Source organism: Passer domesticus, chromosome 6 (assembly GCF_036417665.1).
Source record: "Passer domesticus isolate bPasDom1 chromosome 6, bPasDom1.hap1, whole genome shotgun sequence".
Lineage (NCBI taxonomy): Eukaryota > Metazoa > Chordata > Aves > Passeriformes > Passeridae > Passer > Passer domesticus.
In genome coordinates, this window is record NC_087479.1 from 73,841,428 (window position 1) to 73,868,775 (window position 27,348).

The following is a 27,348-nucleotide window of genomic DNA, read 5'->3' on the forward strand; positions in this document are numbered from 1 at the left end:
TCTTCTTCTGTCCTTCTTCTTCTTTTGCAGGCTGCTGCTGTCTCTCTTAGGCTTTTGTTCTGTTTTTCTGATGGTGGCTGTGGTGTTTGCCTGGCCATTGGCAGAAGAGTTTTATGTTTTTTGCTGGGATGCGTCTTGGGCCTGCTGCTGTAGAGACACAAGCATATCCTCCCTCCCAAGTAATGAATGGGAAAGGGCCCATAATTTGTTTGGATTCAGGGTCTTTGATCAACACAGGTGGCTTTTCTTTTTATTGGGCTGCCAATTAAATATAAAATGCCTGATGACTGGGGGAGTTGTTGAAAAAGTTGAGCACATCAAGGGCCTTGGCCTCCAATGGGAGATACTATGTGGACTCCCTGTCTCTGTTGATCAAGGATCCTTTGGATGGAAGAGTGGGCCCTCTGGACTATGGACTGTCCTGTGGCAGAGTGTGGTATGGCTGTGACATGTTTTGTAGCCCACTGGTCAGAAAACGGTTGGAATTAGTGGGAGGTATAAGCAGGACCATGATCAGTTTTAATTTCCTGTGGAACAGGGAAGGTGGAAAAGGCTAAAAAGTAACGTTTTATAGCATCTTTTGATTTTTCAGCAGCATGGGCAGGGGCAGAAACCGCAGCGTTGTCGGTGTGGATTGAGACGGGGATGTATTTTAGTCTCCCAAAAGGGGCTTGGTGTGTGATGTGTGATTGCCCGATCTGGAGAGTCTTTAGTCCTCTTGGATTGAGTGCAGCTCTGACAGAAGCAAAGGCACGTTGCTGACAATTTGGGCAGGTGTTTGCCATGGATCTTGGGTAATTTTAAAGATGCTGAGCGGTGCAGGAATGTTTTGATGGTGGAAGTGGTGGCGGATCCTAGCCTGTTCAAAAACATTCCGTGGGGAAGTTTGGACAACCCTTGCTGGGGCATCTGCTGTAGCATTGCCTACTATGAACCCAGGAAGGGTGGTATGAGGCCTTGTGTGCATGATATAGCGTGGATGTTGTCTGTGGGACAAAAGAGAAATGAATGCTGAAAACAAATGCTCTAGTTGGGGTTAGAAATGTCTTTGAAAATGGAATTTTCAGCCCGCTGCACTAGGCCATAGACATGTGCCGAATCAGTGATCAAACGAATAGGTTCTCTGAAAGTGGAGAAGGTCCTAAGGACTGCAGTCAATTTAGCAGTTTGGGCAGGGTGAGGATCCCCTGGCTTGGCTTTTGTCTCTTGAGCAATGCGGAGCCAGGGCAGTGCAGAGCAGGGTGGGAAGCAGAGCCCGGAGCCTTTGGAGGCTGCAAGCCTTAAACATCAGCCCCTGCAGCAGCCCAGATGCAGGTGCCACAGTTGCCAAGGCTGTCAAGGCCTTGAGAGCGGGCAGGTGGATTTTGCATCCCTGTGGGCTGATGGCGGCTCTGGAGCCAGGAGTGGCTGTGGCTGCAGCAGGAAGGGTGGCTGAAAGTTTCCTGCCTTGCTTTGGTGGCATGGCTGCAGGGGCCAGTGCAGTGAGAGCCCCCTCTGTGCTGGTGAGAGCTCAGCTCTTGGGGACGCGGCTGTGCCCCAGCCCAGGAGCAGCAGCAGTGGCCAGCGGCAGCAGTGGTGTCAGTGGGACCCCCTGTGCACAGGGAGCCCCAGCCGCGGGGTGGCCGTGGCAGCAGCCCCAGGGAGCTCCAGCCCCGGGATCCCGGAACAAGTGGAAATCCCAACTGTGCAAACGCTGCCTGTGCCTCTTGGGTTTTCTTTGGTTGAGGGGATTTCGAGGTACGTTAGAAGTCTCTTTTTCTCTAACTTAGCTGTCGAAGGAAGAGTTGAGAAGTATGTGCTTCACTCTCTTAAGGTTGATTTTTATATTTTGTCTAAAACATTTTTTGTCTGGCCTGCTGAGGTTTGTTCAGCAGGTCAGCTCAAGGCACTCTTTTTGCCTCTCGGGTTGGTGTTATCTTTTATATTAAAAAGTGCATATACTATGTTTACAAGAATGTTTTAATACCTATTACTTAAGTTAGATAGTGACTTTCTACTTGAAACCAATATGTGGATGCTAACATCATCTTTCATATGGATGCTAGGGAGAAGAAAGAGGAAGGACAGGGTACGCCCAAATTTTTCTATCTTAGAACCTCTGACTTCTATGTAGACAATTCCAAACTCTTTCGTACAAGGTTCAAAACCTCTGTGTACAGTGCTCTAAATGTTTTCCGTTCACTTTGTGATTACTATTACTAGACTATCTAAATTGTTGTGACTTTTAATTCTTGACATAAAGGTGGTAACATGCTTTATGGGTTAAATTCAAAGGCACAGGGGTCTTTGGCTACATGCCAGGGTCTCTGAACCCCCTGCCAGGGATTTAAAGCCCCCTGGCTGGGGCTGGAATCATTTAGGATGGTCAGCGAGACGTCCGGGGTTCTGACAGTGCCCAAAGGAATGAGAAAGAGAAGTGAAGTTTTATAAAGAATCATTATTTATTTGCTGAACATCGGCAAACACGAGGATTTACAGAACACCTTCCATTACAAAAATCCTTATAACAACAACAACAACAACAATCTACAGCACATATTTCCGTGGGATCCCATGGACTAACAATCTTCAAAACATATTTACAGAGAACTACTAACCTAAGAACATATTTACAAAAATCTTCTAACTTTTCAAACATATATACAGAGGCGTAATAGGTACGGCCGTCATCTCCAGCAGTCCTGGAAGGAAGAAAGAAGCAAAGCTGGAGTCTGCTGCCAGCCCTGGGCCCAGCTGGGCTGGGAGCTGGGCCACAGGAGCTGGGACAGGACTGGCAGGGCTGGTGTGGCCCCAGGCAAGTGCAGGGCAGGCCAGGGCTGGTGCTTGTGGCAGCACAATCCAGGCCCCCTGCGGGCAGCGTGTCCCTGAGCGGGGCCATCCAGCCCAGCCCCAGCCTGGCGCCAGGGCAGCCACTGTGTCTGTGGGCAGGGCATGGGGAGCATCTGCCTGTCTTACTTGTGGGGCTCCATCTTCATCCAAGGACCATGGGCTCCTCCTCATCCTTCTCATCCACTTCCATCTGCTCGATGTCATCCTCCTCATCAACTTCCATCTCCTCAACCTGGTCTTCCACATCCACCTGCATCCTTTCTTCCTCATCCAGCACCATGTCCACTTGCATCTCCTCCACAGTGTCTCTGTTAGTCTGCAAGAGACAGCACAATCTCACAGTGGGGTTCCTGTCCCACACCATCCATTCCTACATGGCTGCAGCCTGCTCAAGCAGGCTGCCCCCTCCCTGGAATGGCACAGTACCTCCACTGGTGCAGCAGTGCTCATCCTGCTGGGGTTGGTGCTCCAGAGCAGGCAGCAGGAAAAGCCCAGGCAGCAGCAGCAACAGCTGAGTGCTGACGGGCAGAGCGCAGAGCGAGAGCCAACTGAGCGCTGGCAGCAGGCAGAGTGTCTGCTGTGGTGGTTTCCAGGTGCTGGACGTTCCACCTGGAACACTGTGGGGGCTGTGATGTCACAGAAGTTTCAGGGCTGCTCCACACTGGGAGGTGGGCATGGTGGAATGATGAAATCCTTGAATGGTTTGGCTAGGAAGGGACCCTAAAGATCATCTGGTTCCAAGCTGAGCAGCCTCCCAACACAGCAGGTTGCTGCGGCCCCTGTCCAAGCTGGCCTTGGATGTTGATGGGCATGGGGCATGCACAGCCTCTCTGCGCTGGTCCCTGTGTCAGGGACAAGCACCCTGACAGGAAAGAACTTCTTCCCATCATGGAATGGATTCCAGCTCTTGCAGTTTCATCCCATTCCCCCTTGTTCTGTCACTTCAGTTGCTGACAAAGAGTCCTCTCCCACTTCCCTGTAGGTCAGGATGTTCCTGCAGGGTCACACATGTGGCTGAAGCTGCAGCCAGGAGAGAGAGAAGCCAAGCTGGCAGAGAGAGGCAATGGGGAAAGTGACATGAGAGATGAGAGGAGAAGGAAAAAGTAGAGACATGCAAGGCATTGGGTTGGGTGGGCTGTGGCATTCATGCCTTTTATTAGAGGCCAGGTTCTCTGGTGCACTCAATGACTGTGTGATTGCGGCGTGTCCACAGTGAGCCCGTGTGAGCGAGCTGCACTCCCAGAGGCCGGAGCACACTTGCTTCAAGTGCTGATGAATGAGGCCAGAGATGGGTCTTTGTGTGGAACTCCAAACGCTGTGCATTGCCATGAAGAGTGTTGTCCTGGGTTGACTATATGATGCTTTTATCCCCAATCGTCTTGTTCTGTTTACGCTGAATAATATGTTTTAAACCTTTAAGACTCTCTTCCAGACAGTGAGGACGGGAGGGAAGAAGCGCACAGTTTGTTTTCAGACTGCTCTCACTCCTCCACATTCCTGCTCCTGGACTGTGTTGTCTGCGGATGGACAGACAGCCGGACAAAGCTCCTTTTTTCCCTTTTTCTTTTTTTTAGTTAGTTTTAGCTGGCTGAGGTAAAGAAGTTCTCCAGATTGTGATTTTTTTCCTTTTTTCTTGGACCTGTTCAAGCCTGCTCTGCACTGAACACCCAGAAGAGCACCGGCAGCTCCACCTGTAGCCCCTGGCCAGGCCTAGGCCGCGGCGTTTCCAGCACCAGAGACTGATCAGAGACTGAGTGAGCCAAGCTGCAACCAGGAGAGAGGACTGTTCTGAGTTTGCTTTCCTTGGATCAGTGAGAAGTTTTATTGTTTAATATTGTTTGGTTTCTATTGTTTAATAAACAGGTTTCTTTCCACTTTTCTCCAAAGAAATATTTTCTCCTGAACCGGTTGGAGGGTGGAGGGGCAATTGGATCTGCTTTTGTAGAGAAGCCCCTTTGGGAGTTATCTCCCAAACTTGCCCTAAACCAAGACAAATACAGCTAGTGGCGCCCAACGCGTGGCTTGAGAAAGTGGAAAAAAACCCTTTATTGATTGTAGGTTTGTTGTGCTTGGTGTGTAGTAGGTTAAAGTACCCAGTAGCCATGTTATTTGAATTTGTAATGTCTCTTGGGGAGGCCTTTATGTGGCTCTGGTCTCTAGACCTTTTTGAGGTTTCAATACCTTTCTGGTCACTAGGATTATTGTCCCTATCACGTAGTTTTTGCGGTAAAGGGGCATGGATTAGATTAGCTATTGTGTTAGCCTTGGTGATAATGATTTATAAGGCGTTTACAAAAATACTGGCGTCTGTTTACGATATGTATGGTTTATGGTTTCTTCGTCTTACCCTGCATCCCAGTTCTAGCAGTATGTTTTGGGAATTTATTAGTAATTGCACCCAGCTGGTTAGAGGAGGAGCAGGGAATGAGGCTTTCCAGCCTTTCCTTTCCTTCTTCTCCTTTGAATCTGTTATGTCACTTGTAGAGAATGTTCAGTTTCCCCTGAATATTAAAGAGACCATCTTTCTGGCATTTAATCTAGTAGGCTTCCTCTATATGGTCTGCAGCTTCTCTAGAATGAGGGCTGAGATGTCTAGAAGAGCTGATGAGACCCCTGACCCAGAAGTAGACCCACGTGTGGAGAATCCTGAGTGGGGTGGAGAATGGGAAAATATGAGCCAAATCCTGAAAGAATTCTCTGACCCTATAGTCTGGGACTTTCCCCATGAACAAATTCAGAACCCAGCTGAAGTGGGGAAATATCTGAAAGAGAAGTATCTCAATGATAGCCCTAAGGAGAAAAGGATCATTGCAGTGAGCTGGGCCCTAGCATATGCTTATCGTACACTGCTAGATACTCTAGGGCAGCAGACCGAGGAACGGGGGCAGGGAGATACATCAAGAGCTATCCCAATCGCTCAAGTTGCAACCAACACCCCAAGCTCAAAACCAGCAGCTAAACCACATAGTGAACCTAAGCCAGTGGTTAAACCAAACAATAAGCCTCAACCAATAGCTGTTGCTACTAGCACTAAAAGTAAGAAGTGCACAGACAAGACCGATCGACCAATAGATGATAATGATGATGATGCAAAAGAAAGACCCTCAACATTTCCTAACATAAAATCAGGAGTCAAAGCAACTAACACAAAATCAGAAGCCAATATTAAGTCCTTCTCCCTAAAAGACCTGCGTGGCCTAAGGAAGGATTACACCCGACGATCTGATAAATCCATAATTAGCTGGTTAGTCTGTCTTTAAAATGCTGCAAGCGAAGCTACAATTCTGAATAACACAGAAGCGAAGCATTTGAGATCCCTGTCACATGATCCTGTCATTGACCAAAGCATGATGAGGGGGGCTAACCCTCACAGCCTCTGGGTACGGGTCTTAAACAGTGTAGCGCAAAGATACCTGTGTGCCGATGATCTCTACATGCAGCAAACACAGTAAAAAACCATAGAACAAAAGATTCAACGCTTGAAAAAAATAACAATAAGAGAAATTATATTCTCAGATGACATAACAACTAAAAATCCAGACTTAGTACCATGCACATCTGTGATGTGGCGAAAACTAGTACAACTTGAACCACATGAATATGCATCTGCTCTAGCTATCATAAAGCGAGATAACACGGATGAGACTGTGCTTGACATGGCAAAGAAACTCCGAGCTTATGCAGATGCTGTGCATAGCCCCACACATGCCAGAATCGCAGCGGTGGAAACACGTCTGCAGAGATTAGAAGATAAGATAAAAAAGAATCATAAGAAGCTTAGAAAAGAGATTAAAGAAAACCTTCTCCAAATCTCAGCAGTACAGATCAGAGGTTCTAGTACCCAATGCAGACGTTCCCCAGATGGAGAAAGAAAGTACACCCCACGAGCTGAGCTGTGGTTCTTTCTGCGTAATTGTAGAGAAAACATGAAGCTATAAGATGAAAAATCCACCGCTGCTCTGGCCCGAAAAGTACGTGAATTAAAAGAAGACAAAGCTCAGAGAAGAAGTTCCACCACAAGGAAAGCAGCTCCAGTTACCCATAGCCAAACTGCCAGGTATGATAATAATAATGACATGTCTAATCCCCTTGAAAAAACCTCTAAGACATATGCCCAAAGAAAGAAAGATAACCAAGCTTAGAGGAGCCCTGCCGCTAGCCAAGTAGAAGCTAAAAAAAATCGTGTTTTCTGGACAGTATAGATTCGTTGGCCTGGCACATCAGAACCACAAAAGTATAAAGCTTTAGTCAACACTGGTGCACAGTGTACCATAATTCCATCAAGACACGTAGGGACAGAATCCGTTTCTATCGCTGGTGTGACAGGGAGATCACAAGACTTCACTTTAGTAGAAGCTGATGTGAGCTTGACTGAGAATGAGTAGAAGAAACATCCTATTGTGACTGGCCCAAAAGCCCCATGTATCCTGGGCATAGATTATCTGTGAAGTAGGTATTTCAAAGACCCAAAAGGACTGAAGTAAGCATTTAAGATAGCAACTATAGTAACAGAGGGCGTCCAGCAATTGAATACCTTGCCTAGACTGTCTGAAAATCCATCTACAATAAAGCTTCTAAAGAGAAAAGAACAACAAGTACCAATTGCCACTTCCACAGTACATCATCGACAATATAAAACCACTCGAGATGCTGTAATTCCCATCCATAAGATGATGCGAGAGCTAGAGAGCCAAAGAATAGTCAACAAAACCCACTCACCCTTCAACAGCCCCATCTAGCCTGTGCATAAATCTAAAAGAGAATAGAGACTGACGGTTAACTACCGTGCATTAAATAAAGTGAGTCCACCACTGAGCGCTGCTGTACCAGACATATTAGAGCTCCAGTATGAGCTTGAGTCCAAAGCAGCGAAGTAGTATGCCACTATCAATATTGCCAATACATTTTTCTCCATTCTGCTGACAGCAGAATGCAAGCCTCAGTTTGCCTTCACCTAGAGAGGTGTGCAGTACACTTGAAACCGACTGCCCCAGGAGTAGAAGCACAGTCCTACCATCTGCCATAGACTGATCCAAAGTACACTAGAAAAAGGTAAAACTCCAGAACATCTGCAGTATATTGATGACATCATTATATAGGGGAAGACAGCAGCAGAAGTGTTTGAGAAAAGAGAGAAAATTATCCAAATTCTCCTGAAAGCCAGCTTTACCATCAAGAAGAGCAAAGTCAAAAGACCTGCTCAAGAAATCCAGTTTCTAAGAGTAAAGTAGCAAGACGAACAGCGTCAGATTCCCACTGATGTCATCAACAAGATAACAGCAATGTCTCCACCATCCAACAAGAAGGAAACACAAGCTTTCCTAAGTGCCATAGGTTTTTAGAAAATGCACATTCCTGAATATAGTCAAATCGTGAGCCCTCTCTATCTAGTCACCCATAAAAAGAACACTTTCCACTAGAGCCCTGAACAGCAACAAGCCTTCGTCCAAATTAAGCAAAAAATCGCTCATGCAGTAACCCTTAGCCCAGTCAAAACAAGACCAGATGTGAAAAATGTGCTCTATTCTACAGCCGGGAACCATGGTTTGTCCTAGAACTTGTAGCAGAAAGTGCCTGAAGAGACTCGAAGCCGACCACTGGGATTTTAGAGTCGAAACTACAGAAAGTCTGAAGCCAACTATACTCCAACAGAGAAAGAAATTTTAGCAACCTATAAAAGAGTCCAAACTGCCTCAGAAGTAATAAACACCGAAGCACAACTCCTCCTGGCACCCCGACTACCAGTACTGGGGTGGATGTTCAAAGCAAAAGTTCCCTCTACCCACCATGCCACCAGTGCTACATAAAATAAGTAGATTGCTCTCATAACACAGCGTGCCCGTATTAGAAAGCTGAATCGCCCTGAAATTCTAGAAATAATTACAAACTAGCCAGAAAGTAAAAACTTCAGTCTCACTGATAAAGAAGAACAAGAAATGACACATGCTGAAGAAGCTCCTCCATATAACCAACTGCCAGCGGAAGAAACACAATATGCTCTTTTTACTGATGGTTCCTGTCGCATGGTAGGAATGAATCGGAAGTGGAAAGCAGCCGTATGGAGCCCCACACGACAGGTTGCAGAGGCCACTGAAGGAGAAGATGGATCAAGCCAACTTGCTGAACTCAAAGCTGTTCAACTGGCCTTGGACATTGCTGAAAGAGAGAAGTGGCCAAAGCTCTACCTCTACACTGATTCATGGATGGTAGCCAACACTCTGTGGGGATGGCTGGAGAGGTGGAAAGAGGCTAATTGGCAGCGTAGAGGAAAACCAGTTTGGGCTGTTGAAGAGTGGAAAGACATCGCTACCAGGGTAGGGAGGCTACCTGTGAAGGTCCGCCATGTAGATGCCCATGTCCTCAAGAGTAGAGCTAATGAGGAGCACAAGAACAATGAGCAGGTAGACCAGGCTGCAAAGATAGGGGTGTCCAAGACAAACCTAGATTGGGAGCATAAGGGAGAGTTATTCCTAGCTCGATGGGCCCATGATGCCTCAGATCATCAGGGTAGAGATGCCACCTATAAGAGGGCACGAGACCGAGGAGTGGATTTAACCATGGACAGTATTTCTCAAGTTATCCACAACTGTGAGACGTGTGCTGCCGTCAAACAGGCCAAGCGGATGAAGCCCCTATGGTATGGTGGGCGGTGGTCCAAGTACAAGTATGGGGAGGCCTGGCAGATTGACTACATCACACTGCCCCACACACACCAAGGCAAGCGCTACGTGCTCACAATGGTAGAAGCCACCACAGGATGGTTGGAGACCTACCCTGTGCCTCATGCTACTGCCCGTAACACCATCCTGTGCCTGGAAAAGCAAGTCCTGTGGAGACATGGTACCCCTGAGAGGACTGAGTCAGACAACAGGACTCATTTCAAGAACAGCCTTATCAGCACCTGGGCCAGAGAACATGGCATTGAGTGGGTGTACCATAACCCCTACCATGCACCAGCTGCGGGAAAAGTGGAAAGGTACAATGGGCTGCTAAAAACCACCTTAAAAGCCTTAGGTGGGGGATCTTTCAAAAATTTGGAGCAGCATTTGGCAAAGGCCACCTGGTTAGTTAATACCCGAGGCTCTACTAACTGAGTGGGCCCTGCCCAATCTGAGCCTTTGCATAGAGTAGATGGAGACAAAGTCCCAGTGGTACATGTCAGGGGTTTGTTAGGGAAGACAGTTTGGATCAATCCTACCTTGAGTACAGACAAACCCATTTGCGGAGTTGTTTTTGCTCAGGGACCAGGTTGCACATGGTGGATAATGCAAAAAGATGGAAGAACAGGATGTGTACCTCAGGGAGATCTGATTGTTGGGTGAGAACTATGTATAAATATCACTGTTTGCTGAATGTTACCATCATTGTCTGTGTATAGCTGTATATTAGATGTATAATATATGTGTTTGTAGAGTAAGAATATATATTAGTTTTAGTAGTAAGCCGATGATATGGGGATAAGGGGTGGAATGTCCTGGGTTGACTATATGATGCTTTTATCCCCAATCGTCTTGTTCTGTTTATACTGAATAATATGTTTTACACCTTTAAGACTCTCTTCCAGACAGTGAAGAGGGGAGGGAAGAAGCGCACAGTTTGTTTTCAGACTGCTCTCACTCCTCCACATTCCTGCTCCTGGACTGTGTTTTCTGCGGATGGACAGACAGCCGGACAGAGCTCCTTTTTCCCTATTTTCTTGCTTTTAGTTAGTTTTACCTAGCTGAAGCAAAGAAGTTCCCTGGACGGTGATTTTTTCCTTTTTTCTTGGACCTGTTCAAGCCTGCTCTGGACTGAACACCCAGAAGAGCACCAGCAGCTCCACCTGTGGCCCCCCTGTCTGGGCCTGGGCAGCAGCATTTCCAGCACCAGAGAGACTGATCAAAGACTGAGTGAGCCGAGCTGCAACCCAGGGAGGTGGCTGTTCTGAGTTTGCTTGTTTTTTTGGATCAGTGAAAAGTTTTGTTGTTTAATATTGTTTGGGTTCTATTGTTTAATAAACAGGTTTCTTTCCACTTTTTCTCCAAGGAGATATTTTCTCCCAAACTGGTTGGAGGGTGGAGGGGCAATTGAATCTGCTTTTGTAGAGAAGCCCCTTTGGGGGTTATCTCCCAAATTTTCCCTAAACCAGGACAAAGTCCAAGGGACAAATTTGTGCCAATGAACTTCACACCTTGAACTAGGAGGATCAATTCTTGTTGTGCTCAGCAGAGTCTGGGGACAGAGAGGGTTTCCAAAGGAAATCTTGGTCCATGTGGGGCTGAGGCTCCCTCCAGGCTGGCTCCAGCCCCTCAGGGTGCCCACAGCCCAGTGCCCCCTCCTTAGCCCTGGGGCTGCCCAGGGAAGAGCCATGGCTGAAGCTCTGCAGGAGCACACAGGCTCAACCCTGCTCCAACATGGGATTCATGGGCCAGGGCACGCTGGGCTTTGCCCCTACAGCTCCCAAGTGTGTCCAGAGAAACTGCAAGGAGAGGCGAACCTCTGTCAGTGGGACCCCTCTGTGCACAGGGACCCCCACTCCTGGGGAGGCTGTGCCAGGGACCTCCAGCCCTGGCAACCTGGAGCAAGTGGAAAGCACAACTTGTCAAAATGCTGCCTGTGCCTGAAGCAAATGCAAGGAGAACTGAGATGTGAAAAATAAAATTTGTTTATTACAGAAGAACAGAAGCAAAAATACAGAAGATATTTACATTCTAAGAATGTTTGTAACAACAACAATTGATAGAACATATATAGAGAAAAACCTACCTAGCAAAACTATGTGAAATGTATTTACAGAAGTCCAAAATAGCCCTAAAATCTATATTCTAAAAAACAACAACAAAGTGTAAAACATATATACAAAAGGGTGGTGCCTCTGTCGGTGATGTCCATCGCACCTGGAAGAAAAGCAAATGGCACGGTCACTCCAGTCAGGCACAGAGGGCTCTTGCATGTGCCCCCAGGCTGGCACATGCTTACCCAGCAGCAGGACTCTGCTACCAGAACTGAGCCTGGCTGGGTCTGGCATGGAGCTTGTGTGGAGCAAAGCAGGCACAGGACGGGCTGTGGATGGCCACCAGAATCCAGTGGCCTGGCTACAATGTCCCTGAGCAGGGAGCACCCAGCCCAGCCCCAGCCTGGCAGCAGGAGACCCACTCTGCCTGTCCTGCTGCTGGCATTGCTCTTCATGCCAAGATCATGGCCGCTTCCTCACCTTCTTAATCAATATCCATGTCCTCAATGGACTCTTCCATATCCACATCCATCTCTTCGTCCTCATGCACATCCACGTCCATCTCTTCTTCATCATCCTCATCCACATCCATCTCTTCCTCTCCAGGGTCTTCTCCGTCTATTTCCATCTCCTCCTCCATATCAATCTTGGTATCTACCTCCATCTCCTCCTCTCTGTCTGGGACAGCCTGCAGAGGTAGCAAAAGCTCAGAGCGGGTCCCTGTCCCACTCCATGCCCACAGAGCTCCAGCCCACCCGGGCAGGTGGGGGGTGTCCACCTCCATGGAATGGCACCATACCTTCCTCAGAAGAAAGGGGAGCATCCTGCAGGGCTGGATGATGAAATCCAGGCACTCAGGAGCTGTCAGGAATGATCGAGGTGATCGGGGTATCGGGGGGATAAGAAGAGTGAAAGGCGAGGGCAGGAGCAAGGTGCAGAGTGTGTCAACACAGCGGCCAAGGGTTGTGTTGTGCCCTTTGCTGGGCGCTGGACGTTCCAGCTGGAGCGTGGGCTGTGACATCACAGTTCCCAGGCTCCATCTGAAGTGGACAGTGGAGACCATGGAATGATGGAGTCCCTGAACGGTTGGGCTTGCAAGGGAGCCTGAAGAACAACATCTTGTTCCCAGCTGAGCAGTCTTCCCCCAGAGCATGCTGCTGAGAGCCCTGTTGCCAAGGATGGGACATGCACAGCCTCTGTGCACAGCCTGGGCCAGTGCCCCACCACCCCCAGTGGAAAAGAGCAGCTTCCTTAGATGCAGCTTCCATCAACCTGCTGCAGTTGAAAGCCATCCCCCCTTGTCCTGTCAGCACAGGCCCTGCTGAACACTCTGTCCCCTTCTTTCCTGCGGGACCCTTCCAGTCCTGCAGAGCTGCAGTGAGGCTGCCCAGTGTCTCCTCTCTCCAGGCTGAGCATCCCCAGCCCCACTTGCCCAGCAGTCAGTCACATCAGGGCCAGTCAAGGCTGAAGGGTAGCAAATAGCATCAGGAACTGAGAGATGCAAGCTTTAGACCCAGGTGTCCTGGCTTGTAAAATAAGCATGTATTCTATTTTTGCCATCCGTTGGGGGTTAGGCAGTTTTTCTTATCTCTTTCAAGAACAATGACACTGCCTGGAAGATAATCTCCTGCTAATGGGCTATTGAATTACTCACTGTGGCTGGTAAGATTAGTTACATCATCCCATTGGGAGATGCTCCACCCAGAGGGAGGAGCCAAGCATCCCTGCCACCATAAAACAAGCATTTCTGAGACCACAGACAGCCTTCTTCGCTGGATTTCCCAGAGGAATCAGGAACCAAGGCCCAGCTGCTCCTTCGCCGCATTTTCAGAAAGGATCTACACCCTTCTGCAGATCGCCGCTCCAGGAGGAGCAGCCACCATCTGGCTGGACTACTATCAACACCCTGACTTCTCAGGGTGTCAGGTTTTTCTCACTCTGCCAGTGGTTTTTTGCTTGTGCTAAATTACATTGTTATTTAGGGTTTTTTTTCTTCCTAGTAAAAAACTGTTATTCCCATTCCCATATCTTTGCCTGAGAGCCCTTTTAATTCTGAAATTGTGATAATTCGGAAGGAGGGGTTTACCTTTTCCATTTCACAGGAGGCTTTTGCCTTCCTTCACAGACTCCTGTCTTTTCAAACCAAGACAGATTTTGGCGCCTGAACAGGGGCTCGAGGGCATTGAGAAAAAAAAAAAGGGATTAACAGTTCTTAGGTAGTTTAATTTTTAAGTACCACCATGTGGTCTAGTTTTCCCTGGTTTGGGTGGCATGTGGTCGCAAGTGTATTCTTCCCATTTACAGGCCCTTATCTAAATATGGGTCCTATAACTAAAGCCACTGTGTCTGTTATCAAGTTTGTCCTCTGGGTGAAGGATTCATGGATCTTTAATTTCCTCTGGATGGCAGGTACATGGATTCAGAGCTATCACACACTAACTGCATGTTTTTGGAGTTACTTTAATAATGGTACCTACTGTGAGGAAATGACACGGGGGGAAACTTTCTCCCAACCTTTTAACCATCTTTTTGGGTCTGCTCCACCAGTTTTCGAAGGGTTAAGATCCACTCTAAGTGCTAATGATATCATACAATGGATGGTGTTGCTGATATGCCTGTTATGTTTAGCACTCAGAGATAAGAGAAGATTAACCTGGATAACTACCCTGACACCTACACCAGAGACTAGGGATGCTGCTGCAGAGCCTGACACTACCCCAGAGACTGGAGATGCTGCTGCTCCAGAGCCTGACCCTGCCCCACAGCCTGCCTCAGAAACGAACCACCCAGATTGGGTGAGGGTGCTGGTTAAGGAGATGCAGGAGATGCAAGAGATGCTGAAGGAGTGCATTTCACCAGCTGGTGAGAAGCCCGCCTTTTGCCTTGAAGAGGGACAGTCTAATAGTACAGCTGTGGAACCCACAAATGTTACAACTGTCCAGGCTCCAGCTGAACCACAAAGGCAGTCACAGCCAGCAGCAGTTGCCCCGGTAGAAACAAGGAGGTCTGAGATGAAAGCAGAGCACCCAGATAGAGATAGGAATGGAGGAACCTCACAACCCACAGGGGAGCCAGGAGTTGCGATCATCACCGAGTCCCTGACGTACGAAAGTCTCCGTAATCTGCACAAAGACATTGTGCGACGAGGGCGTGAGGCTTATACTACCTGGCTACTCCGGGTCTGGGACCTTATGGGTACAGGCGTGCAGCTGGACGGTGGTGAGGCAAGGAACTTGGGACCCTTAATCCAGGACTCAGGTATGAATCAGATTTTTGTAAGGGAGCCAGGATCCCTTTCTCTCTGGGAGCGGCTTTTAATGAGTGTCAGAGAGAGGTTTGTCCACAGGGAGAGAATGCAGGAGCACCACCATAGAATGCGTTGGAAGACCCTGGAGGAAGGGATCCAACAGTTAAGGGAAGTGGCAGTATTAGAGGTACTCTTTGGGAGGGATGGACAACATAATAATGACCCCGACAAGGTCAGGTGCACAGGGCAAATGCTGTGGAGTCTGGCAAATCTGGGGCCATCTCAGTACACCACTTTCATTGCAACAATTGATGCTGACACTAACCGAGAGACAGTGGGCTCTGTTGCCAACAAACTTAGGAATTATGAGAGTATGATTAATGGCCCAATGCAGGCTCATATCTCAGCTGTGATTAAGGAGTTCAAAGAAGAGATGAGGGAGGAAATGAGGAAGGTTAATGCAGCACCCGTATGAGTCACAGGCCCCAAAGTCAGAGCCCAACATTCCCCAGCTAGAGAGAGAGGGTACACCCCAAGGGCTAATCTGTGGTTCTTCCTGCGTGACCACGGGGAAGACATGGGGAGGTGGGATGGGAAACCCACTTCTGTCCTGGCAGCACGGGTCTGTCAACTCAAGGAGGGAAACTCTAACCAGGGGAGTTCCACCAAGGTGAAGGTAGCCTCAACCTCCCATGACCAAGCTTTTGGGTACGATCTGTCAGATCCCCTTGAAGGGACCTCTAGTATGTATACCCAGGAGAGGAATAATAACCAGTGTTAGAGGGGCCCTGCCTCTAGCCAGGGAGAGGCACGGGAAAACCGGATCTTCTGGACAGTGTGGATCCGATGGCCTGGCACATCAGAGCCACAAAAATACGATGCCCTAGTTGATACTGGTGCGCAGTGTACCCTGATACCATCGGGACATGTGGGGGCAGAGCCTGTTTCTATTGCTGGTGTGACAGGGGGATCACAGCAATTGACCCTGGTGGAAGCCGAGGTGAGCCTGACTGGGAAGGAGTGGCAGAAACATCCTATAGTGACTGGCCCAGAGGCCCCGTGTATTCTGGGCATAGACTTCCTCCGGAACGGCTATTACAAAGACCCAAAGGGACTCAGGTGGGCTTTTGGCATAGCTGCTGTAGAGGCAGGGGACATTAAGCAATTGAACACCTTGCCTGGACTGTCAGAAAACCCGTCTGCAGTAGGACTCCTGAGGGTGGAAGAGCAACTCGTGCCAATTGCGACCTCGACAGTGCACCGCCGGCAGTATCGGACGGATCGAGATGCCGTGATCCCCATCCACAGAATGATTCGTGAGCTGGAGAGCCAAGGGGTGGTCAGCAAAACCCACTCACCATTCAACAGCCCCATCTGGCCTGTGCGCAAATCTGACGGAGAATGGAGATTGACTGTGGACTATCGTGCCTTGAATGAAGTGACTCCACCGCTGAGCGCCGCTGTACCGGATATGCTGGAACTCCAGTACGAGCTGGAGTCCAAGGCAGCGAAGTGGTATGCCACTATTGATATTGCTAATGCATTTTTCTCCATTCCTCTGGCAGCAGAATGCAGGCCTCAGTTTGCTTTCACCTGGAGGGGCGTGCAGTACACCTGGAACCGACTGCCCCAGGGGTGGAAACACAGTCCCACTATCTGCCATGGACTGATCCAGACTGCACTAGAAAAGGGTGAGGCTCCAGAACACCTGCAGTACATCGATGACATCATTGTGTGGGGGAACACAGCGGCAGAAGTGTTTGAGAAAGGTAAGAGGATCATCCAGATACTGCTAGAATCTGGCTTTGCCATCAAGAAGAGCAAAGTCAAGGGACCTGCCCAAGAAATCCAGTTCCTGGGAGTGAAATGGCAAGACGGACGGCGCCAGATTCCCACTGAGGTCATCAACAAGATCACCGCTATGTCCCCACCAACCAGCAAGAAGGAAACACAAGCTTTCCTAGGTGCCATAGGTTTTTGGAGGATGCACATTCCCGAGTATAGCCAGATTGTGAGCCCTCTTTACCTGGTTACCCGCAAAAAGAACGATTTCCACTGGGGCCCTGAGCAGCAACAAGCCTTCACCCAGATCAAGCAGGAGATCGCTCATGCTGTAGCCCTTGGCCCAGTCAGAACGGGACCAGAAGTCAAAAATGTGCTCTACTCTGCAGCCGGGAACAATGGTTTGTTCCTGGAGCCTTTGGCAGAAGGTGCCTGGTGAGACTCAAGGTCGACCATTGGGATTCTGGAGCCGAAGTTTCAAAGGGTCCGAAGCCAACTACACCCCAACAGAGAAGGAAATCTTGGCTGCCTATGAAGGAGTTCAAGCCGCCTCAGAGGTGATTGGCACGGAAGCACAACTCCTCCTGGCAGCCCGACTACCAGTGCTGGGGTGGATGTTCAAAGGAAAGGTTCCTACTACCCACCACGCCACCGACGCCACATGGAGCAAATGGATTGCCCTCATCACCCAGCGCGCCCGTATTGGAAACCTGAATCGCCCTGGGATTTTAGAGATAATTACGAACTGGCCAGAAGGTGAAAACTTTAGTCTCACTGACAATGAGGAGCAGGTACAAGCGACAAGAGCTGAAGAAGCTCCACCCTATAACCAACTACCAGCAGAGGAAACACGTTACGCTCTTTTCACTGACGGTTCTTGTCGCATCGTAGGGATGAACCGGAAGTGGAAAGCAGCCGTATGGAGCCCCACACGACAGGTTGCACAAGCTACCGAAGGAGAAGGTGGATCGAGCCAACTTGCTGAACTCAAGGCCGTTCAGCTGGCCCTGGACATTGCTGAAAGGGAGAGGTGGCCAAAGCTCTACCTTTATACTGATTCATGGATGGTAGCCAATGCTCTATGGGGCTGGCTGGGAAGGTGGAGAAAAGCCAACTGGCAACGTTAAGGAAAACCAATCTGGGCTGCTGATATATGGAAAGACATTGCCTCTCGGGTGGAGAAACTAACGGTGAAAGTCCGTCATGTAGATGCCCATGTCCCCAAAAGTCGGGCTAATGAGGAACACCGAAACAACGAGCAGGTAGATCAGGCAGCGAGAATAGAAGTGTCAAAGATAGACTTAGATTGGCACCATAAGGGGGAGTTGTTCCTGGCTCGATGGGCTCACGATGCCTCGAGTCATCAGGGCAGAGATGCCACCTACAAGTGGGCACGAGACCGAGGGGTGGATCTAACCATGGACAGTATTTCTCAGGTTATCCACGACTGTGAGACATGTGCTGCCATCAAACAGGCCAAGCGGGTGAAGCCCCTGTGGTATGGGGGGCGGTGGTCCAAGTACAAGTATGGGGAGGCCTGGCAGATTGACTACATCACACTGCCCCAGACATGCCAAGGCAAGCGCTACGTGCTGACCATGGTGGAAGCCACCACTGGATGGCTAGAGACCTACCCTGTACCTCATGCCACTGCCCGGAACACCATCTTAGGCCTGGAAAAGCAAGTGCTATGGAGACATGGCACACCTGAAAGGATTGAATCTGACAACGGCACCCATTTCAAGAACGGCCTTATCAACACCTGGGCCAGAGAACATGGTATCGAATGGATATATCATATCCCCTATCATGCTCCAGCTGCTGGCAAAGTTGAATGGTGCAACGGACTCCTTAAGACTACCCTGAAGGCACTTGGTGGGGGAACATTTAGAATCTGGGAAAATAACCTGGCAAAAGCAACCTGGATGGTCAACACCCGAGGGTCCATCAATCGAGCTGGCCCTGCCCAGTCTGAACCCTTGCACACAATAGATGGAGATAAAGTCCCTGTGGTACATATGAAGGGTATTTTAGGGAAAACTGTCTGGATTAATCCCACCTCAGGCAGAGACAAACCCATCCGTGGGATTGTTTTTGCTCAAGGACCTGGTTACACTTGGTGGGTAATGCAGAAAGATGGGGAAACCCGTTGTGTACCACAGGGAAACCTGGTCTTAAGTGAAAACTGAGTATAAGATTTCATTGTGACACAGATGGAAATAGAATAAGGGGTGGATAATGTCCTGGCTTGTAAAATAAGCATGTATTCTATTTTTGCCATCTGTTGGGGGTTAGGCAGTTTTTCTTATCGCTTTCAAGAACAATGACACTGCCTGGAAGATAATCTCCTGCTAATGGGCTATTGAATTACTCACTGTGGCTGGTAAGATTAGTTACATCATCCCATTGGGAGATGCTCCACCCAGAGGGAGGAGCCAAGCATCCCTGCCACCATAAAACAAGCATTTCTGAGACCACAGACAGCCTTCTTCGCTGGATTTCCCAGAGGAATCAGGAACCAAGGCCCAGCTGCTCCTTCGCCGCATTTTCAGAAAGGATCTACACCCTTCTGCAGATGGCCGCTCCAGGAGGAGCAGCCACCATCTGGCTGGACTACTATCAACACCCTGACTTCTTTGGGTGTCAGGTTTTTCTCACTCTGCCAGTGGTTTTTTGCTTGTGCTAAATTACATTGTTATTTAGGTTTTTTTCTTCCTAGTAAAAAACTGTTATTCCCATATCTTTGCCTGAGAGCCATTTTAATTCTGAAATTGTGATAATTCGGAAGGAGGGGGTTTACCTTTTCCATTTCACAGAAGGCTTTTTGCCTTCCTTCACAGACTCCTGTCTTTTCAAACCAAGACATATGGTCAGTTTCCATGGCAACCATAACCAGCCCCCTGTTGCTATGGTCAGTTTCCATGGCAACCATCCCTAGTCCACTGTTACTATGGTCAGATACCATGGCAACCATCATCAGCTACCGTTGCTATGGTCAGTTTCCATGGCAGACATCACCAGCCACCTGTTACTATGGTCAGTTTCTATGGCTACCATCACTAGTCCCCGGTAGCTATGGTCACTATCCATGGCAACCATCACCACCCCCCAGTTGCTATGGTCAGTTTCCATAGCAATCATCCCCACCCCCCTGTTGCTATGGTCAGTTTCCATGGCAACCATTCCCAGCACCCCGTTGCTATGGTCAGTTTCCATGGCAGCCATCCCCAGCCCACTGTTTCTATGGTCAGTTTCCATGGCAACCATCCCCAGCTCCCGTTTCTATGGTCGGTTTCCATGGAAACCATCCCCAGCCCCCTGTTGCTATGGTCCGTTTCCATGGCAAGCATCGCCACCCCCCGTTGCTATTGTCGGTTTCCATGGCTAGCATCACCAGCCCCTTCTTGCTATGGATAGTTTCCATACCAACCATCCCCAGCCTCTCGTTGCTATGGTCGGTTTCCATGACAACCATCCTCAGCCCACTGTTGCTGTGGTCAGTATCCATGGCAACCATCCCTAGCTCCCTGTTGCTATGGTCAGTTTCCAAGGAAAACGTCTCCAGCCCTCCGTTGCTATGGTCGGTTTCCATGGCAACACTCGTGAGCCCCCTGTTGCTATGGTCAATTTCCATGGCAACCATCTACACCCCGCAGTTGCTATGGTCTATTTCCATGGCAGCCATCCCCAGCCCCCTGTTGCTATGGTCAGTTTCCATGGTAACCATCAACACCCCCCAGCTGTGATGGTCAGTTTCCATGGCAACAACCCCAGCCCACTCTTACTATGGTCAGTTTCCACGGCAATTATCACCAGCCCCCATTTGCTATGGCCAGTTTCCATGACAACCATCCCCAGCACCTTGTTACTATGCCAGGTTCCATGGCAACCATCACCAGCCCCCCGTTGCTATGGTCAGTTTCCATGGCAACCATCCCCAGCCCCCAGTTGCCATAGTCACTTTCCATGGCAACCATTCCCAGCCCCTTGTTCCTATGGTCAGTTTCCATGGCAACCAACCCCAGCCCCCTGTTGCTATGGTCAGTTTCCATGGCAAACATTACCAGCCCCCTGTTGCTATGGTCAGTTTCCATGGCAACCATCCCCAACCCATTGTTGCTATGTCAGGTTCCATGGCAACTATCACAGCCCCCGTTGCAATGGTCAGTTTCCATGGCAACCATCAGCAGCACACTGTTGCTATGGTCACTTTCCATGGCAACCATCACCAGACCCCAGTTGCTATGGTCTGTTTCCATTGCAACCATCAACCCCCCCCCAGTTGCTATGATCAATTTCCATGGCAACCACCCCCAGCCCCCTCTTGTTGTGGTCAGTTTCCATGGCAATCAACCCCACACCCATGTAGCTATGGTCAGTTTCCACGGCAACAATCCCCGGCCCCCTGTTGGTATGGTAAATATCAATGGTAGACATCACCAGCCGCCCGTTGCTATGGTCAGTTTCCATGGCAGCCATCCCCAGCCCCCCGTTGCTATGTCAGGTTTCCAGGGCAGCCATCACCAGCCCCCTGTTGCTCTGGTCAGTTTCCATCGCAACCATCCCCAGCCCCCTGTTGCTATGGTCAGTTTCCAAGGAAAACATCACCAGCCCGCTGTTGCTATGGTCAGTTTCCATGGCAACCACCCCAGCCCCCTGTTGCTATGGTCGGTTTGCAAGGAAAACATCACCAGCCCCCTGTTGCTATGGTCAGTTTCCATGGCAACCACCCCCAGCCCCCTCTTGCTATGGTCACTTTCCATGGCAACCATCACCAGCCCCTTGTTGCTATGATCAGTTTCCATAGACACCATCCCCAGCCCCCCTTGCTATGGTCGGTTTCCATGGCAGCCATCCCCACCCCATGTTGCTATGGTCAGTTTCCATGACAACCATCCCCACCTCCGGTTGCTATGGTCAGTTTCCATAGCAACCATCCCCCCCCGTTGCTATGGTCAGTTTCCATCGCAACCATCACCAGCATGCCTGTTGCTATGCTCGGTTTCCATGGCAACCATACCCAGCACCCCGTTGCTATGGTCAGTTTCCATGGTAACCACCCGCAGCCCACTGTTGCTATCGTCACTTTCCATGGCAGCCATCCCCAGCCCACTGTGGCTATGGTTAGTTTCCATGGCAACTATCACCATCCCCCTGTTTCTATGGTCGGTATCCATGGCAGCCATCCCCAACCCCCTGTTGCTATGGTCAGTTTCCATGGCAACCATCCCCAGCTCCCGTTTCTATGGTCGGTTTCCATGGAAACCATCCCCAGCCCCCTGTTGCTATGGTCCGTTTCCATGGCAACCATCGCCACCCCCCGTTGCTATTGACGGTTTCCATGGCTACCATCACCAGCCCCTTCTTGCTATGGGTAGTTTCCATACCAACCATCCCCAGCCTCTCGTTGCTATGGTCGGTTTCCATGACAACCATCCTCAGCCCACTGTTGCTATGGTCAGTATCCATGGCAACCATCCCTAGCTCCCTGTTGCTATGGTCAGTTTCCAAGGAAAACCTCTCCAGCCCTCCGTTGCTGTGGTCGGTTTCCATGGCAACAATCGTGAGCCCCCTGTTGCTATGGTCAGTTTCCATGGCAACCATCAACAGCCCCCAGTTGCGATGGTCAGTTTCCATGGCAACCATCACCAGCCCCCTGTTGATATGGTCGGTTTCCACGGCAACCATCAACACCCCCCAGTTGATGTGATCAATTTCCATGGGAACAACCCCAGCCCACTCTTGCTATGGTCAGTTTCCACGGCAATTATCACCAGCCCCCAGTTGCTATGGCCAGTTTCCATGGCAACAATCCCCAGCCCCTTGTTACTATGTCAGGATCCATGGCAACCATCCCCAGCCCCCTCTTGCTATGGTCAGTTTCTATGGCAACCATCACCAGCCCCCCGTTGCTATGGTCAGTTTTCATACCAACCATCCCCACCCCCCTGTTGCTAAGCTCAGTTTCCATGCTAACCATCCCCAGCCCCCTGTTGCTATGGTCAGTTTCCATGGCAACCACCCCCAGCCCCCTCTTGCTATGGTCAGTTTCCATGGCAACCACCCCCAGCCCCCTCTTGCTATGGTCAGTTTCTATGGCAACCATCACAAATCCCCTATTGCTATGGTCAGTTTCCATGGCAATCATCACCAGCCCCCTGTTTCTATGGTCAGTTTCCACGGCGACCATCACCAGCCGCCTGTTGCTATGGTCGGTTTCCATGGCAGCCATCCCCAGCCCCTTGTTTCGATGGTCGGTTTCCATGGCAACCATCCCAGCCTTCTCTTGTTGTGGTCAGTTTCCATGGCAACCATCACCAACCCGCCGTAGCTATGGTCAGTTTTCATACCAACCATCCCCACCCCCCTGTTGCTAAGCTCAGTTTCCATGCAAACCATTCCCAGCCCCCTGTTGCTATGGTCGGTTTCCATGGCTACCATCACCAGACCCCTGTTGCTCTGGTCAGTTTCCATGGCAACCATCCCCAGCCCCCTGTTGCTATGGTCGGTTTACAAGGAAAACATCACCAGCCCCCTGTTGCTATGGTCAGTTTCCATGGCAACCACCCCAGCCCCCTCTTGCTATGGTCAGTTTCTATGGCAACCATCACAAATCCCCTATTGCTATGGTGAATTTCCATGGCAACTATCACCAGCCCCCTGCTGCTATGGTCGGTATCCATGGCAACCAACCCCAGCCGCCTGTTGCTATGTCAGGTTCCATGGCAACCATCACAGCCCCCGTTGCAATGGTCAGTTTCCATGGCAACCATCCGCAGCACACTGTTGCTATGGTCAGTTTCCGTGGCAACCATGCCCAGCCCCCGGTTGCCATGGTCACTTTCCATGGCAACCATCACCAGCCCCTTGTTGCTATGGTCACTTTCCATGACAACCATCCCCACCCACTGTTGCTATGGACAGTTTCCACAGCAATCATCACCAGCCACATGTTGCTATGGTCAGTTTCCATAGCAACCATCCCCAGCCCCCATTGCTATGGTCAGTTTCCATCGCAACCATCACCAGCCCGCCTGTTGCTATGGTCAGTTTCCATGGCAAGCATCTCCAGACCCCTGTTGCTATGATGAGTTTCCATGGCAACCATCTCTAGAGTCCTGTTGCTATGATTAGTTTCCATGGCAACCATCACCAGCCCCCTGTTGATATGGTCAGTTTCCACAGCGAGCATCACCAGCCGCCAGTTGCTATGGTCAGTTTTCATAGCAACAATCAACACCCCCCAGTTGCTATGATTAATTTCCATGGCAACCACCGCAGCCCCCTCTTTTTGTGATCACTTTCCATGGCAACCATCACCAGCCCGCCGTTGCTATGGTCGGTTTCCATGGCAGCCATCCCCAGCCCCTTGTTTCGATGGTCAGTTTCCATGGCAACCATCCCAGACCCCTCTTTTTGTGGTCAGTTTCTATGGCAACCATCCCCAGCTCCCGTTTCTATGGTCGGTTTCCATGGAAACCATCCCCAGCCCCCTGTTGCTATGGTCCGTTTCCATGGCAACCATCGCCACCCCCCGTTGCTATTGACGGTTTCCATGGCTACCATCACCAGCCCCTTCTTGCTATGGATAGTTTCCATACCAACCATCCCCAGCCTCTCGTTGCTATGGTCGGTTTCCATGACAACCATCCTCAGCCCACTGTTGCTGTGGTCAGTATCCATGGCAACCATCCCTAGCTCCCTGTTGCTATGGTCAGTTTCCAAGGAAAACGTCTCCAGCCCTCCGTTGCTATGGTCGGTTTCCATGGCAACACTCGTGAGCCCCCTGTTGCTATGGTCAATTTCCATGGCAACCATCTACACCCCGCAGTTGCTATGGTCTATTTCCATGGCAGCCATCCCCAGCCCCCTGTTGCTATGGTCAGTTTCCATGGTAACCATCAACACCCCCCAGCTGTGATGGTCAGTTTCCATGGCAACAACCCCAGCCCACTCTTACTATGGTCAGTTTCCACGGCAATTATCACCAGCCCCCATTTGCTATGGCCAGTTTCCATGACAACCATCCCCAGCACCTTGTTACTATGCCAGGTTCCATGGCAACCATCACCAGCCCCCCGTTGCTATGGTCAGTTTCCATGGCAACCATCCCCAGCCCCCAGTTGCCATAGTCACTTTCCATGGCAACCATTCCCAGCCCCTTGTTCCTATGGTCAGTTTCCATGGCAACCAACCCCAGCCCCCTGTTGCTATGGTCAGTTTCCATGGCAAACATTACCAGCCCCCTGTTGCTATGGTCAGTTTCCATGGCAACCATCCCCAACCCATTGTTGCTATGTCAGGTTCCATGGCAACTATCACAGCCCCCGTTGCAATGGTCAGTTTCCATGGCAACCATCAGCAGCACACTGTTGCTATGGTCACTTTCCATGGCAACCATCACCAGACCCCAGTTGCTATGGTCTGTTTCCATTGCAACCATCAACCCCCCCCCAGTTGCTATGATCAATTTCCATGGCAACCACCCCCAGCCCCCTCTTGTTGTGGTCAGTTTCCATGGCAATCAACCCCACACCCATGTAGCTATGGTCAGTTTCCACGGCAACAATCCCCGGCCCCCTGTTGGTATGGTAAATATCAATGGTAGACATCACCAGCCGCCCGTTGCTATGGTCAGTTTCCATGGCAGCCATCCCCAGCCCCCCGTTGCTATGTCAGGTTTCCAGGGCAGCCATCACCAGCCCCCTGTTGCTCTGGTCAGTTTCCATCGCAACCATCCCCAGCCCCCTGTTGCTATGGTCAGTTTCCAAGGAAAACATCACCAGCCCGCTGTTGCTATGGTCAGTTTCCATGGCAACTATCACCAGCCCCCTGCTGCTATGGTCGGTTTGCAAGGAAAACATCACCAGCCCCCTGTTGCTATGGTCAGTTTCCATGGCAACCACCCCCAGCCCCCTCTTGCTATGGTCACTTTCCATGGCAACCATCACCAGCCCCTTGTTGCTATGATCAGTTTCCATAGACACCATCCCCAGCCCCCCTTGCTATGGTCGGTTTCCATGGCAGCCATCCCCACCCCATGTTGCTATGGTCAGTTTCCATGACAACCATCCCCACCTCCGGTTGCTATGGTCAGTTTCCATAGCAACCATCCCCCCCCCGTTGCTATGGTCAGTTTCCATCGCAACCATCACCAGCATGCCTGTTGCTATGCTCGGTTTCCATGGCAACCATACCCAGCACCCCGTTGCTATGGTCAGTTTCCATGGTAACCACCCGCAGCCCACTGTTGCTATCGTCACTTTCCATGGCAGCCATCCCCAGCCCACTGTGGCTATGGTTAGTTTCCATGGCAACTATCACCATCCCCCTGTTTCTATGGTCGGTATCCATGGCAGCCATCCCCAACCCCCTGTTGCTATGGTCAGTTTCCATGGCAACCATCCCCAGCTCCCGTTTCTATGGTCGGTTTCCATGGAAACCATCCCCAGCCCCCTGTTGCTATGGTCCGTTTCCATGGCAACCATCGCCACCCCCCGTTGCTATTGACGGTTTCCATGGCTACCATCACCAGCCCCTTCTTGCTATGGGTAGTTTCCATACCAACCATCCCCAGCCTCTCGTTGCTATGGTCGGTTTCCATGACAACCATCCTCAGCCCACTGTTGCTATGGTCAGTATCCATGGCAACCATCCCTAGCTCCCTGTTGCTATGGTCAGTTTCCAAGGAAAACCTCTCCAGCCCTCCGTTGCTGTGGTCGGTTTCCATGGCAACAATCGTGAGCCCCCTGTTGCTATGGTCAGTTTCCATGGCAACCATCAACAGCCCCCAGTTGCGATGGTCAGTTTCCATGGCAACCATCACCAGCCCCCTGTTGATATGGTCGGTTTCCACGGCAACCATCAACACCCCCCAGTTGATGTGATCAATTTCCATGGGAACAACCCCAGCCCACTCTTGCTATGGTCAGTTTCCACGGCAATTATCACCAGCCCCCAGTTGCTATGGCCAGTTTCCATGGCAACAATCCCCAGCCCCTTGTTACTATGTCAGGATCCATGGCAACCATCCCCAGCCCCCTCTTGCTATGGTCAGTTTCTATGGCAACCATCACCAGCCCCCCGTTGCTATGGTCAGTTTTCATACCAACCATCCCCACCCCCCTGTTGCTAAGCTCAGTTTCCATGCTAACCATCCCCAGCCCCCTGTTGCTATGGTCAGTTTCCATGGCAACCACCCCCAGCCCCCTCTTGCTATGGTCAGTTTCCATGGCAACCACCCCCAGCCCCCTCTTGCTATGGTCAGTTTCTATGGCAACCATCACAAATCCCCTATTGCTATGGTCAGTTTCCATGGCAATCATCACCAGCCCCCTGTTTCTATGGTCAGTTTCCACGGCGACCATCACCAGCCGCCTGTTGCTATGGTCGGTTTCCATGGCAGCCATCCCCAGCCCCTTGTTTCGATGGTCGGTTTCCATGGCAACCATCCCAGCCTTCTCTTGTTGTGGTCAGTTTCCATGGCAACCATCACCAACCCGCCGTAGCTATGGTCAGTTTTCATACCAACCATCCCCACCCCCCTGTTGCTAAGCTCAGTTTCCATGCAAACCATTCCCAGCCCCCTGTTGCTATGGTCGGTTTCCATGGCTACCATCACCAGACCCCTGTTGCTCTGGTCAGTTTCCATGGCAACCATCCCCAGCCCCCTGTTGCTATGGTCGGTTTACAAGGAAAACATCACCAGCCCCCTGTTGCTATGGTCAGTTTCCATGGCAACCACCCCAGCCCCCTCTTGCTATGGTCAGTTTCTATG

At 50.3% G+C, this 27,348-nt stretch overlaps 2 protein-coding genes and 1 long non-coding RNA gene across 6 annotated transcripts; 1 reads left to right on the top strand and 2 right to left on the bottom strand.

The window, feature by feature from the left end:
* Nucleotides 1-2,428: 2,428 nt before the first annotated feature.
* Nucleotides 2,429-3,375, bottom strand: LOC135304044 (uncharacterized). The gene is made up of 3 exons (XR_010365482.1): nt 3,256-3,375; nt 2,956-3,145; nt 2,429-2,681 (listed from the first exon to the last, which is right to left on the bottom strand). It is a non-coding gene; the product is annotated as an uncharacterized LOC135304044 (long non-coding RNA).
* A 363-nt stretch (nt 3,376-3,738) lies between these two features.
* Nucleotides 3,739-11,006, top strand: LOC135304043 (uncharacterized). 4 transcript variants are annotated; one of them, XM_064426337.1, is made up of 2 exons: nt 3,739-6,886; nt 8,860-11,006. In XM_064426337.1, exon 2 carries the CDS (start codon nt 8,862-8,864, stop codon nt 9,921-9,923), a length of 1,062 nt encoding a protein of 353 aa, XP_064282407.1. In that variant the 5' UTR covers nt 3,739-6,886; nt 8,860-8,861; the 3' UTR covers nt 9,924-11,006. The 4 variants fall into 4 exon arrangements, with proteins under 4 accessions (XP_064282407.1, XP_064282404.1, XP_064282405.1 ...); XM_064426334.1 differs by having other exon boundaries at nt 3,747-4,640; nt 6,749-11,006; XM_064426335.1 differs by having other exon boundaries at nt 3,751-6,886; nt 7,756-11,006.
* Nucleotides 11,007-11,455: 449 nt separating this feature from the next.
* On the bottom strand, nt 11,456-12,495 carry LOC135302297 (ribosomal RNA processing protein 1 homolog). The gene is made up of 3 exons (XM_064422679.1): nt 12,342-12,495; nt 12,023-12,230; nt 11,456-11,705 (listed from the first exon to the last, which is right to left on the bottom strand). The coding sequence occupies exons 1-2, from the start codon at nt 12,363-12,365 to the stop codon at nt 12,027-12,029; spliced, it is 228 nt and encodes a 75-aa protein (XP_064278749.1). The 5' UTR covers nt 12,366-12,495; the 3' UTR covers nt 11,456-11,705; nt 12,023-12,026.
* Nucleotides 12,496-27,348: the final 14,853 nt, after the last annotated feature.